At 49.1% G+C, this 14,834-nt stretch overlaps 1 protein-coding gene across 1 annotated transcript in view; it reads left to right on the forward strand.

The window, feature by feature from the left end:
• sycp1 (synaptonemal complex protein 1) overlaps positions 1-14,834 on the forward strand; it is a 755,262-nt gene that overhangs the window by 677,772 nt on the left and 62,656 nt on the right. The window contains exon 25 of the mRNA XM_072479793.1: positions 2,179-2,295. Coding sequence (XP_072335894.1) covers positions 2,179-2,295 — 117 coding nt within the window. The remainder of the gene's footprint in view (positions 1-2,178; positions 2,296-14,834) is intronic.

The raw sequence follows: 14,834 nt of genomic DNA on the forward strand, positions 1-14,834 counted from the left end.
CAAACTCGCTGGAGTGGTTGGCGCCACCAGCTGGAGCAGCGCCAACCCCTCCGGCGTCCACCTAGCCCCTGAAAATGCAGTGAATTCCGCACTTTCGGGGGCTGTTGACGCCGGAGTGGTTGGCGCCGGTTTTCCCGCCAGCGTAGGGACTTCGTCCCCAGAAGGGAGAATCTCGCCCCATGTAACCCATCATTGTGTTCATGCTTTACAATACCAATCTAAAATTAATGACTGCCTTGCTTCTTCCTCTCATTCCACTTTCTCAAGTTTATTTACCGACTTATTTCTCATTATGAAATGGTCACCGCCTCTAGTCGCCCTTGTGGAACACCATCCCAGGTTCTCACGAGCAATTTACGGGCTGAATATTTGGCTGTCCGTACACCCGTCTGTCTGTGCATGTGCGCGCGCGACTGTGCGCGTGCGCTAAATGCCATGCTATTTTACCAGTAATGTCAAAGCTAGATGATGGCTCTCCCATCACACTAATAGAATTCCACTCATGAGAATGACTCCAAAGTGATCCAGGTCAGTTAATCCTCGCTTTTAAATAATTTTTACATTTAAGACTTTGACCAATCTTTTGATTATCTTACATCCTCATATAGCTCAGTGTCATACTTTTAACATGTTTTTAAAATGTCATATGATGTTTTATAACATTAAAGTTGCTGTCCCTGCCAGCAGGGTCACCAGTGGCTAGCCCTAGCCATGCCAGAGGTACGCTCTGCTGCCCCAATCCAGCAGCCTCCTGTCGGGATTACTGTGGGTGTTACCCTTGGGTGGGCCGCGTGATGCCCCTTCAGCAAGTGGCGCCCGGTTGTGGGGGTAGGGGGTATTGGTCGGTGGAGGGAGGTATAGTGTGGCGGTGGTGGGCTGGGTGCACCTATATGGATGGTGTCATTCAGCTCATCCACAGGCTAGCCTAGGTGATCAGTGGGGTGCGCAGTAAGGTGGTTGTCTTGCAGGCCGCGGTAATGGTGGTCCGTGTCTGGTCACCCCATCTGACCCATCCCCCGGTTGGCCTCGCTACTTCCCCTGGCAGTGGCATTCCCCCTCCCCCCCCCCCAAGTCAGCCCACGGTTGCGTGGCCCAGAGGCAGGCCCAGCAGCCCACAGTTGCGCCTCTGAGAGCATGTCCTACCTCCTATCTCTCCCTCAGCAGCCACACTGACTGTTTCCCGATTTTTCAAACCGCAAGTGAACCTCGCGACGGTAATTCCTCCTGGCGGAGGTGGAACATCGCGGGAGCCCTGGAGAATACTGGGTCGGGCCCATTAATGATATGTCAACTGTGGTTACTGTACATGCGGAGTAGAATGCATTGACGTCGAGGCGTCGACCATGATTTTTGGCTCACGTGCGAATCTCCGCCTAATTGTGGTTTGCATGTGTGGCATCGCTGGATAGAGTACCCCGCCCAAAGTTTTCTGGTATGGCCAAAAGCATGGTTGAAGAGATAGATTTTTAAAATGCTTTTGAAGGAGAAGATAAAAGGCTTCAGGTTTAGAACAGGAATTGCAAAGGTATGGCCATGACAATTCAAGAATTTGTCATCAATTATGAATTAAAAGGAAAGGTGATACATAAGAGATCAGAGTGAAAGGAATAGTGCTTCGGAGTGTGATAAAGGTTGCAGAGATAGGGTGGATGAGATGTTTAAAATGGATTAAGTGAGAGTTTATAGATTTACTTTAACACCAAATATGTGTGTTGAAATGAAATGAAAACCACTTATTGTCACAAGTAGGCTTCAAATGAAGTTACTGTGAAAAGCCCCTAGTTGCCACATTCTGGTGCCTGTTCGGGGAGGCTGGTATGGGAATTGAACCGTGCTGCTGGCCTGCCTTGGTCTGCTTTCAAAGCCAGCAATTTAGCCCTGTGCTAAACAGCCCCTGTTTGTCATCACTACAGAATGTGTAGAACTATAAATAATATAATTAGCTCAATGGGCTAGATAGCTGCTTTGTAATGCAGAACAGGCCAACAGCACGGGTTCAATTCCTGTACCAGCTGAGAATTCTGAATTCTCCCTCCGTGCGCCTGAATGTGGCAACTCGGGGCTTTTCACAATAACTTTGTTGCAGTGATAATGTAAGCCTACTTGTAACAACAAAAAGATTATTATTAATTAGAACTTAATGTTAACTTGTTTGATAATGCTTTTCTTTTTAAAAAGGTAGAACAATTGAATTTGGAACTTTCAAGTCTCAACAAGCAATCTAAAGACACTATTCAGAGCCTGCAGAAGAAAGTTGAAGAGGGGAAGCATGACGATGAAAAATTGACTGAAGAGGTAATTTATGTTGCATTATGCATAACTGTCAATGCCACAGAAAACTGACCTAATTAATCCTGATTTTAGCAAATAATTGGTGCAACAGCAAAAAACAATTAATTGTGGATCTGAAAATTTTCAGCCCTTCCATAATTGGTAGAACATCAAAAGGCCAATAAACAAGTTGGTGGAATGGACGGACAAGGGGCAGATGAAATTCCATGCAGAGAAATATGACGTGATTCATTTTGATAGGAAGAAGATGGACAGACAGTATAAAACAAAGGGTACAACTCTAAAGGGGGTGGGGTGCATGAGCAGAGGGACATGGGTGTATATGTGCATAACTCTTTGAAGGTGGCAGGATAGGTTGAGAGTGTTGTCATATGAGAGTACCTTTAAGACATGGATGTTGAAGCAATGTACCTTTAAGAAGACAGTGATGTCAGACAGTGGGTGGAGCTGAGGTTAGGTCAGCCATTTTGCAGTTTAGTTTTGCAGTTTGAAAAGAGCTTGGGAGTGTCTGTGTTTGCAGTGAGCTGGATTTCTGCCATGAAAGACTATCTCTGGATCATTTGGGTGATTTAAACTCAAAATACTAAAGCCTTTAACCTGATGTGATTCTGTTTAAAGGTGTTAAGTCTCTTGGGAGTTTGAAAGAACATTTTGAGGAATTATTTACTATTGCAATATTTTCGGAGTTATCTTTGAAGTAAGGGGTGTTAAGAGATCCAATGTTTATTTAAGATGTTAAGTTGAGTTCATGGAATAAACAGTGTTTTGTGTTTAAAAACCCACGTGTCCATAATTGTAATCCCACCCCTAGGGAACAAGCCGTGTGCTAGGAAAAGCACCAAATACATTAAAGGGGGAGGTTGGTTAAATTCCATGATACATTTTAGGGTTCTGAAAACGCCTCGCCCACAACAATTGGGGGCTCGAAGGGGATAAAAGTCTATCTATTGGATTGGCTTTTGTGAACTTAAAGACAGTGAAGGATTGTTGCTTTTCCGGTGTGGTATTTTAGTTTAAGTGGGGAGAGTGTTGTGAACAATGGCTCTTTCAGAGGCTCAGAAGTTTTTGGGGGTGGAGAATGTCACACGTAGTACTTTACAGACAGAAACGAAAAGCAGACTGTTAGATTTGGCAAGAACATTGCAGTTAACATTACCTGACAACATGCGAAAAGATGAGGTAATTATGGCGGTGGTTAAGCATTTAAAGTTGCCTGAGATAGACTTTGACTCATTGGAAATGGCAAAAGTTCAGTTGCAAATTAAACAAATGGAACATGAGAAAGAATTAAAGCAGCTGGAATACGAGAGTGAGAGAGAGGAAAAAGAAAGAGAGAGAGGAAAAAGAGAGAGAGAGGAAAAAGAAAAGGAGAGAGAAGAAAGGAGAAAAGAAAGAATAGCCCTAGCAGAACAAAAAGAAAAATAAAGGGAGACACAGATCACGGAAAAAGATAAAGAGAGGGAGTTTGAACTTCAGAAAATGGCCATGAAACATGACAATCAGTTAAAATTGGCAGACGGAAAGGGAAACGTACAGTTGGAGGATAGTGAGAAAGAGCGTCATAGTCGAAGGCTTGGTGGGAATCTATTTAAATATGTAAGGGCATTGCCAAGGTTTGACGAGAAGGAAGTGGAAGCCTTTTTTATTTCATTTGAGAAGGTAGCTAAGCAAATGAAATGGCCACAGGACATGTGGGTGTTACTGATTCAAACAAAGCAGATAGGTAGAGCTGGTGAAGTGTTTGCATCACTACCGGAGGAGGTATCGGGAACGTATGAGGAGGTGAAGAAATCCACCTTAAGTGCGTATGAGCTAGTGCCTGAAGCTTACAGACAAAGGTTTAGAAATTTAAGGAAATAATTTGGTCAAACATGCATGGAGTTTGAAAGGCTCAAACAGAGTAATTTTGAGAGGTGGATAAGAGCTTTGAAAATAGACCAAACATATGAAGCTCTCAGAGAAGTTATACTTTAGGAGGAGTTTAAATATTCAATTCCTGATGCAGTGAGAACTCATGTGGAAGAACAGAGGGTTAAAACTGCTCGGTTAGCAGCAGAAATGGCAGATGATTATGAATTAGTTCATGAATCAAAGATTGGTTTCCGACATCAGTTTCAGCCGGTGAGGGACAGAAACTGGGGACATGAGAAATACTCAAGTTGTAAAGGTGATCTGATGGGAGACAATAAAGAGAGTGTACCTCAGATTAAAAAGGAAATCCAGGAGGGTGGAAAAGAAATGAAAAGTTTCAGATGTTTTCACTGCAATAAACTAGGCCATGTAAAGTCACAGTGTTGGTGGTTGAAGAAAAGCACTGGGAAGGCTGATGTGGTAAAACAGGATAAGACAGTGGGGTTTGTTAGCGTGGTAAAGGAAAGCCCAAGGGAAGCGAAGGAAGTGCAAACGATTGTATAGCCTGTTCAAGAAGTAATTGTTAAGAAGGTGCCAGATGTATTTAAAGAATTTACTTGCGTGGGTAAAGTTTACTCACGTGTATCAGGAGGAGCAGGTAAAGAAGTCACAATTTTAAGAGCTACAGGGGCTAGTCAATCTTTAATGGTAAGAGATGAGGAATTATGTAGTTTAGGAAGAATGTTGCCAGAAAAGATGGTGATATGTGGAATTCAGGGTGAGAGGAGTAGCGTTCCATTATATAAGGTAGGGTTTGAAAGTCCAGTGAAGAGTGCTGAAGTGGTAGTAGGAGTAATAGAGAAACTATCTTGTCCAGGAATACAGTTTATCTTGGATAATGATATAGCTGGATCGCAGGTGGGAGTGATGCCTACTGTGTTTGATAAGCCAGTGGAAATTCAGACAACTGAAGGGTTGAAGGATGAATATCCTAGGATTTTTCCGGATTGTGTCTTAACAAGATCGCAAAGTCACAGGTTAAGACAAGAGGAGAAATCAAAGAGTGAAGATGAAGTTGAAGTGCAATTATCAGAAACGATCTTTGATCAGATGGTTGAAAAAGAACAAGAACAGGTGGAGGATGAGGTGGATATTTTTAGTTCAGGAAAATTGGCGGAGTTACAACAGAAAGATGTAGAAATAAAACGGATATATCAGAAAGCATATACGGACGAGGAATCTGAGAGTATACCAGAGTGTTATTACCGTAAGAATGATGTCTTGAGAAAATGGAGACCTGTACATATGCAGGCGGATGAAAAGTGGGCAGAAGTTCATCAAGTAGTATTGCCGGTAGGATATAGAAAGGAGGTGTTGCGAGTTACACATGAGGTACCAGTGGGAGGTCATTTGGGAACAAGGAAAACTCAAGCTAAAATCCAGAAACACTTTTATTGGCCTGGACTACATAAAGATGTAGTTAAATTTTGTCAATCATGTCACACATGTCAAGTGATAGGGAAACCTCAAGCAGTGATAAAACCAGCACCCTTAATACCCATTCCAGCATTTGACGAACCTTTTGCAAGGGTCCTAATCGATTGTGTAGGACCGCTTCCTAAAACAAAAAGTGGGAATCAATATCTTTTGACTGTAATGGATGTGTCTACTAGGTTTCCAGACGCCATTCCAATACGTAATATTACAGCTAAAAGGATTGTGGAGGAGTTACTTAAATTCTTTCCTAGATATGGACTAGCCACAGAAATTCAATCTGATCAAGGAATGAATTTTACTTCAAAGTTATGCAAAGAAGTTATGGATAGCTTAGGAATAAAACAATTTAAATCAACTGCGTACCATCCAGAATCGCAGGGAGCGTTAGAAAGGTTAAGGCACTGGAGGTGGACTCCTGTGATTCCTGCCCTCTGACACGGGATCCCTTTGGCAGCCGTTTCCTGTGGCGTCCTGGCCTAGATGGGCCAGGCTGCTGCCCGGGCGACTGGGATTGCGAGCTGCCAGCCTGTCCTGCCCGCTGCCCACCCGATGCACCTGGGACGGAAGGGGGGGGGGAGTCTGAGGTGTTCTGGGACCTCCCCTACAATGGGACCCGGAACAGGCCCCAGCACCTCCTCCTTCCTCGGGGTGCCCGATGGCCCCCAGGCCTCTAATGGGTGGGGGATGCGAACGGACTGGCCATCCGACGCCCCCCCGACATCTGGCGCTGCCAGTCCTAGAGGCCCGTGCTGGTATCGACAAGGATCTGCAGGTTTGCAGCCATGGAGCTCAGGGAATTGGCCATCCCTGTCTGTGTCTGGGCGACGCCGGCTAGCACATGGGCAATGGTGCCGATGCCCTCAGCGATGGCATGCTGAGACTGGGCCATGGCCTGCTGAGACTGGGCCATGGCGTTGAGCGCCTCTGCCGCTGGCGCTGGCTCATGGCCTCCTGTGAGAGGGCAGCCATGTCCTGGGCCACAGACACCGCCTGCACGGAAAGCCCCAGGCCTCGCAAACCGCTCCCCATGTCTGACACCGTCGCACCCATTGCCTCCACTGCGGACGCCACCCGTGCGGTGTCGGCCTGGGTGGCACGCATGACCGGCACCACTGCCAACTCCTGGACGCAGGTGGACTCCTCCACCTGTGACTGCAGCCGCCGCAAGCTGGCCGTCACCCTCTTCGCTCGTCTCAGGTTTGGTGGTTGCATCGGACCTATGGGTGGGTGTGGTAACTCCAGGAACCCGGGATCCATCTGGGCGGCAGATGTTCGCTTGGGCTGGGCTGCCCTCCGACCGCCCAGCCCCTCTGCTGCTCCTACCTCCACCTGCTGTACCGGGACGGCTGTGTTGTGCGCACCAGTGAGTGTACCAGACGCCTCATCACTAAAGTGCCCAACCGAGGTGAGTGTTTCTGCGATGGTGGAGGGTGTTGGTGACAGCAGTGGCGTTGTGTCGTGCGCATCATCCGACTCTGAGTCCATGGCACTTGGGGTGGCGGTTCGTCTCCGCCCATCCAATCTGTGTCACTGTCCTGTATTTCAGTTTCCTGGGTAGAGGTCTCCTGGGTAGTGGTGTCCTGGGTAGGGGTGTCCTGGGTAGGGGTGTCCTGGGTTGTGGTTTCGTGGCTCGGCTGTGATGGGGGCCTGTGGCTGCCCCTCTCGTCGCTGGGTGGCACGCGCCGCACGAGATGGGGGCGTCGTCTCCCTGTTGCTCCAGGTCTCTCCGTCTCCCGTGGTCTCCGAGGGGCATCGTGCGGGAGTCGCATGCCAGAGGGTCCGGGTCTCTCCGTCTCCCGTGGTCTCCGAGGAGCATCGTGCGGGCGTCGCACGCCAGAGGATCCTGGTCTCTCCGTCTCCAGTGGTCTCCGAGGGGCATCCTGCCGGCATCGCATGCCAGAGGGTCCGGGTCTCTCCGTCTCCAGTGGTCTCCGAGGGGCATCCTGCGGGCGTCGCATGCCAGAGGGTCCGGGTCTCTCCGTCTCCCGTGGTCTCCGAGGGGCATCATGCGGGCGGTCTTCATCTGCGGGGATGGGTGCCTCGACGTTTGTTCCTGCGATACACAATGAAGCATGCATGGTTAGACACGCAGGCAGTGATCAGGTGATATGGGGGAGGGGTGATATGGGGGAGGGGGGATATGGGGAGGGGGGATATGGGGGAGGGGTATATGGGGATGGGCTGTCGGCTCACTTGCTGGTGGGCCCCCGAACTCTGCATCAGCAACCTCCCCGGTCCTCAGGTCTGCCAGCCAGTTCCAGGGCCCTTCCCTCATGTTCGGTCAGTGGCCTCTCATCAGCGGGGCCTCCTCCAGTCCTCACATGCTCCTTGGTGTTGTGTGTGCATTTCTCCTGTGGGGGGGGGGGGGGGGGGGGTGGTGGCAGGGGTAAAAGGCAACAGTGTTAGACAGGTATATGAATGCACGCCATCGGTTGCGCGTGTATTGCAGAGGTTAAGGTTAGGGCTGGATTCACTTGGGGAAATGGGGGAAGGCGGATTTGGGGGAGGGGGGATATGGGGGAGGGGGGATATGGGGGAGAGGGGATATGGGGGAGGGGGGATATGGGGGAGGGGGGATATGGGGGATGTGGATATCAGGCAGGGGGGGAGGCTCACCCTGGCTGCTCTGACGAGGTCGTTCACCTTCTTGTGGCACTGGGTGCCTGTCCGTTGTGTCAGGGCCACAGCGCTGACGGCCTCTGCCACCTCCCTCCACAGACGCCGGCTGTGGCGTGGGGCAACTCTGCGGCCGTGTCCGGGATACAGGGCCTCTGCTCCACTGCGTCCAAGAGCACCTCAATGTCACGGGACTGGAACCTCGGGGCTGAGCGGCGGGCGGCTATCCGGTCGGGTCTTCTGGTCGGGTGGGGGGAGCAGCGCGTCTTATGAGCCGTCACGCGTTGTGGCGTGTATGACGCCGCACGGCGTGAGCCAGCGCGGATAGCGTCACGTCGCTGCTAGCCCATTCCGGGCCGGAGACTTTGAGACGTTTGGGGTGGCGTGATGCAGGTGGGATTTGCGCCATTTTTGGCGCTGGCCGGCGGACAGCGCGCCGATAACGGAGAATTTCGCACAAGATGTAAATAATAATTTAATTTATATAATCCCTTACCATGCCAGAAAAGCATAAAATACTTCGAACAATTAAGTGTTTTACAGAATGCATTAATTGATGTTATATAGGCCCAGAGAGGGGGCAATTAAATATTACAAGCTGGTAATTTTGGATCATTTAACAAAGAACAAAGAAATATACAGCACAGGAACAGGCCCTCCAAGCCCGTGCCGACCATGCTGCCCGACTAAACTACAATCTTCTACACTTCCTGGGTCCATATCCCTCTATTCCCATCCTATTCATGTATTTATCAAGATGCCCCTTAAATGTCACTATCGTCCCTGCTTCCACCACCACCTCCGGTAGCGAGTTCCAGGCACCCACTACCCTCTGTGTAAAAAACCTGCCTCGTACATCTACTCTAAACCTTGCCCCTCTCACCTTAAAACTATGCCCCCTAGTAATTGAACCCTCTACCCTGGGGAAAAGCCTCTGACTATCCAGTGTCTATGCCCCTCATGATTTTATAGACCTCTATCAGGTCGCCCCTCAACCTCCGTCGTTCCAGTGAGAACAAACCGAGTTTATTCAACCGCTCCTCATAGCTAATGCCCTCCATACCAGACAACATTCTGGTAAATCTCTTCTGCACCCTCTCTAAAGCCTCCACATCCTTCTGGTAGTGTGGCGACCAGAATTGAACACTATACTCCAAGTGTGGCCTAACTGAGGTTCTATACAGCTGCAACATGACTTGCCAATTCTTATACTCAATGCCCCGGCCAATGAAGGCAAGCACGCCGTATGCCTTCTTGACTACCTTCTCCACCTGTGTTGCACCTTTCAGTGACCTGTGGACCTGTACTCCTAGATCTCCCTGACTTTCAATACTCTTGAGGGTTCTACCATTCACTGTATATTCCCTACCTGCATTCGACCTTCCAAAATGCATGACCACACATTTGTCCGGATTAAACTCCATCTGCCATCTCTCCGCGCAAGTCTCCAAACAATCTAAATCCTGCTGTATCCTCTGACAGTCCTCATCGCTATCCGCAATTCCACCAACCTTTGTGTCGTCTGCAAACTTACTAATCAGACCAGTTACATTTTCCTCCTAATCATTTATATATACTACAAACAGCAAAGGTCCCAGCAATGATCCCTGCGGAACACCACTGGTCACAGCCCTCCAAATAGAAAAGCATCCTTCCATTGCTACTCTCTGCCTTCTATGACCTAGCCAGTTCTGTATCCACCGTGCCAGCTCACCCCTGATCCCGTGTGACTTCACCTTTTGTACTAGTCTACCATGAGGGACCTTGTCAAAGGCCTTACTGAAGTCCATATAGACAACATCCACTGCCCTACCTGCATCAATCATCTTTGTGACCGCCTCGAAAAACTCTATCAAGTTAGCGAGACATGACCTCCCCTTCACAAAACCATGCTGCCTCTCACTAATACGTCCATTTGCTTCCAAATGGGAGTAGATCCTGTCTCGAAGAATTCTCTCCAGTAATTTCCCTACCACTGAAGTAAGGCTCACCAGCATGTAGTTCCCTGGATTATCCTTGCTACCCTTCTTAAACAGAGGAACAACATTGGCTATTCTCCAGTCCTCCGGGCCATCACCTGAAGACAGTGAGGATCCAAAGATTTCTGTCAAGGCCTCAGCAATTTCCTCTCCAGCCTCCTTCAGTATTCTGGGGTAGATCCCATCAGGCCCTGGGGACTTATCTACCTTAATATTTTTTAAGATGCCCAACACCTCGTCTTTTTGTCTCTCAATGTGACCCAGGCTATCTACACACCCTTCTCCAGACTCAACATCGACCAATTCCTTCTCTTTGGTGAATACTGATGCAAAGTATCCATTTAGTACCTTGCCCATTTCCTCTGGCTCCACACATAGATTTCCTTGCCTATCCTTCAGTGGGCCAACCCTTTCCCTGGCTACCCTCTTGCTTTTTATGTACGTGTAAAAAGCCTTGGGATTTTCCTTAACCCTATTTGCCAATGACTTTTCGTGACCCCTTCTAGCTCTCCTGACTCCTTGCTTAAGTTTCTTCCTACTTTCCTTATATTCCACACAGGCTTCGTCTGTTCCCAGCCTTTTAGCCCTGACAAATGCCTCCTTTTTCTTTTTGACGAGGCCTACAATATCTCTCGTTATCCGAGGTTGCCAAAAATTGCCGTATTTATCCTTCTTCCTCACAGGAACATGCCGGTCCTGAATTCCTTTCAACTGACACTTGAAAGCCTCCAACATGTCAGATGTTATTTGCCCTCAAACATCCGCCCCCAATCTAGGTTCTTCAGTTCCCGCCTAATATTGTTATAATTAGCCTTCCCCCATTTTCGCACACTCATCCTTGGACCACTCTTATCCTTGTCCACCAGCACTTTAAAACTTACTGAATTGTGGTCACTGTTCCCGAAATGCTCCCCTCCTGAAACTTCTACCACCTGGCTGGGCTCATTCCCCAATACCAGGTCCAGTACCGCCCCTTCCCTCGTTGGACTGTCTACATATTGTTTTAAGAAGCTCTCCTGGATGCTCCTTACAAACTCTGCCCCATCTAAGCCCCTGGCACTAAGTGAGTCCCAGTCAATATTGGGGAAGTTGAAGTCTCCCATCACCACAACCCTGTTGTTTTTACTCTTTTCCAAAATCTGTCTACCTATCTGCTCCTCTATCTCCCGCTGGCTGTTGGGAGGCCTGTAGTAAACCCCCAACATCGTGACTGCACCCTTCTTATTCCTGATCTCTACCCATATAGCCTCACTGCCCTCTGAGGTGTCCTCCCGTGGTACAGCTGTGATATTCCCCCTAACCAGTAGCACAACTCCGCCACCCCTTTTACATCCCCCTCTATCCTGCCTGAAACATCTAGATCCTGGAACGTTTAGCTGCCAATCCTGCCCTTCCCTCAACCAGGTCTCTGTAATAGCAACAACATCATTGTTCCAAGTACTAATCCAAGCTCTAAGTTCATCTGCCTTACCCGTAATACTTCTTGCATTAAAACATAATGGTGGCATTTCAGGCCACCAGACCCGCTGTGTTCAGCAACTTCTCCCTGTCTGCTCTGCCTCAGAGCCACACTGTCCCTATTCCCTAGTTCTCCCTCAATGCTCTCACCTTCTGACCTATTGCTCCCATGCCCACCCCCCTGCCATACTAGTTTATGGCGGAGGCGGAAGAGACCCCCTCCCCTGCGCATGCGCGGGGATGACGTCGCTCGGCGAAGACCATTCGGCCCCGGCTGGCGTGGCGCTAAAGGCCTTTCCCGCCAGCTGGTGGAGCGGAAGCCGCTCAGGCGCGGGCCTAACCCCTCAAGGTGAGGGTTTGGCCCCTAGTGGTGCGGAGACTTCCGCACCTTTGGGGTGGCCCGACGCCGGAGTGGTTCCCGCCACTCCATCACGCCGGGACCCCCCGTCGGGTAGGGGAGAATCCCGCCATAGGAGAGAGAGTTTGAACTTCAGAAAATGGCCATGAAACATGACAGTCAGTTACAATTGGCAGGCGTAAAGGTTAAATGTACAATGTTATGGGCCAGGGTTTAGAGAACTCCAAAGTGTATCATGGAGTTCACCTGACCCACAACTTTTACTAGATTGTGGTATGGGGAGCACACGGCCCACTCTACAGGTGTGGTAGAGGAGAAATGGAAAAGGATTTGTTAAAGCAAAACAATGTTTATTCTATGAACTCAAGTTAACCTATTTAAAACATACAATGAACATCTCACCAACCATTAATTCAAATATAACCCCCAAAGAATACAACACTAAGTAATCCTTTAAGCTTTCCTTTCAACATCCAAAAGACTTAAAGCACCTTTTACCAGAAGCACTTTGGGTTAAAGTCACTATTGTTATTAGTTTTAAATCACCTGGATCGATTTACAGTCTTTTGATTACAGAGAGAGACTCTAATACACCTTCTGGCTGTGACTGCAGCTTTCGAGCTCTGAAAACGAAACTATAACACACCCTGCAGCAAACAGTCTAAAACGAAAGTAAAAAGCTGACAGACAGCCCAGCTCCACCCTCTCTCTGACAGCTCTGCAGTAATAAACACCCATTTTTTAAAGGTACTCTCACTACAGATACTTATATACACACCCATTTATAAACACTCATTTCTTAAAGGTACTCTCACATGACAACAGTTGGATGATAGTGATGAGGCTATTGAGAAAGTGTGTCAAAGTCGAAGGCTTGATGGGAATCTATTTAAATATGTCCAAGCATTGCCAAGGTTTGATGAGAAGGAGGTAGAAGCATTTTTCATTTCATTTGAGAAGGTGGCTAAACAAATCAAATGGCCAGATGACATGTAGGTATTACTGATTCAAACAAAGCTGGTAGGCAGGGTTAGTCAAGTGTTTGCATCACTACCGGAGAACGTATCTGGGACATATGAGGAGGTGAAGAAATCCATCTTAGGTGCATATTAACTAGTGCCTGAACCTTAGAAATTTGAGGAAAGCTTTTTACTTTCGTTTTAGGCTGTTTGCTGCAGGGTGTGTTTTAGTTTAGTTTTCAGAGCTGGATAGCTGCAGTCAGCCAGAAGGTGCATTAGAGTCTCTCTCTGTAATCTAAAGAATGTAAATCGATCCTTTGGTGATTTAAAACTAACAACTGTTCTTCGTAGTGACTTTAACCTGATGTGCTTCTGCTGAAAGTTTTTTTTTCCCAGTCTTCTGGATGTTAAAAGGTCAACTGAAGAATTACTTAGTGTTGTATTCTTTGGGGGTTGTATTTGAATTAATGGTTACTAAGATGTTCACTATGTTTTAAAAAGTTTAACTTGAGTTCATAGAATAAACATTGTTTTGCTTTAAAAAATACTTTTCCATTTCTTCTGTACCACACCTGTAGAGTGGGCCGTGTGCTTCCCATACCACAATCTATTCAAAGTTGTGAGTCAGTTGAACTTCATGATACACTTTGGGGTTCTCTAAACCCTAGCCCATAACACTGCCCACCAATACCGGTTGGGCCAGGGGGCACGGGGCGAGTTGATAGCCATACGGCTCACAGACTAATGGGGGGGGGAGGGGGGGAAAATCGCTGAGCATGGGCACAGACAGCACAGTACCGCACCACCACCCTCACCCCCCCCCCCACCACTAACCACCCGCATGCACACCAGCCCTCCTTCACACATCCACCTGCGGCACAACGGACAGGGCTCACACGGTCGCCAGTGGGAGCGGGTCTATAGCATGGCGAGGAGGATGATGACGACCCGCACTCCGATGAGCTCCGGGCTCAATATCGTTAGATAATATCTGACTCATGACCACAGTAACACCGTTCACTGCATGCGGCCTTGACACTGCAGTGCACAAACCCGTCATCTGCCAGGGGACGGGATGACGAGGGTGGCCCGGGGGTGGTGCGGGGCACAGGCAATACCTGAGCTCAACCTCCTATCACCCCTCACACACACTGGTGCTCACTTGCCATCCCATCCCGCAAGCATCTGACAGCACAGAGGCAGCGTGCCCTAGCCCCTATAACTAGACTGTGCCCTGAACCCGTGCCAACTTAATCAATGTCCAATTTTCTGGCCTTACGGGCCCATTGACTGCGTCTAGGTGCTTCCCCAGACGGTACAACAGAATTGGAGGCGGACTCCTGTAATTCCTGCCCTGTGACTAGGGTCCCCTTTGGCGTGCTGGGGCGGCCCGGCCTTGATGGGCAGGCTGCACTTCGGGCGACCGGGATGGCGTACTGCCAGCCTGTTCTGCCCGTTGCCCACCAGATGCACCTGGAAGGGAGGTGTCGCGGCGGTGTTCCGGGAACTCCCCTGGAGGGGGACCTGGAACGGGCCCCAGAACCTTCACCTCCCCCGAGGGTGCCCGATGGCCCCCTGGGCTTTCCATGGGACGGGGGAGCGAGCGGTTCCAGCACCCGAGGCACCCCCGGCACCTGGCGCTGCCAGTCCTGGAGGCCCGCCCTGGTATCGACGAGGGTCTGCAAGTTTGCAGCCATGGAGCTCAGGGAGTTGGCCATCCCTGTCTGGGTCTGGTCGACACCGGCCAGCACCTGGGCAATGGCGCCGATGCCCTCAGCGATGGCCTGCTGAGACCGGGCCACAGCGTTGAGCGCCTCTGCGATC

This window comes from Scyliorhinus torazame, chromosome 17 (genome assembly GCF_047496885.1).
Source record: "Scyliorhinus torazame isolate Kashiwa2021f chromosome 17, sScyTor2.1, whole genome shotgun sequence".
Lineage (NCBI taxonomy): Eukaryota > Metazoa > Chordata > Chondrichthyes > Carcharhiniformes > Scyliorhinidae > Scyliorhinus > Scyliorhinus torazame.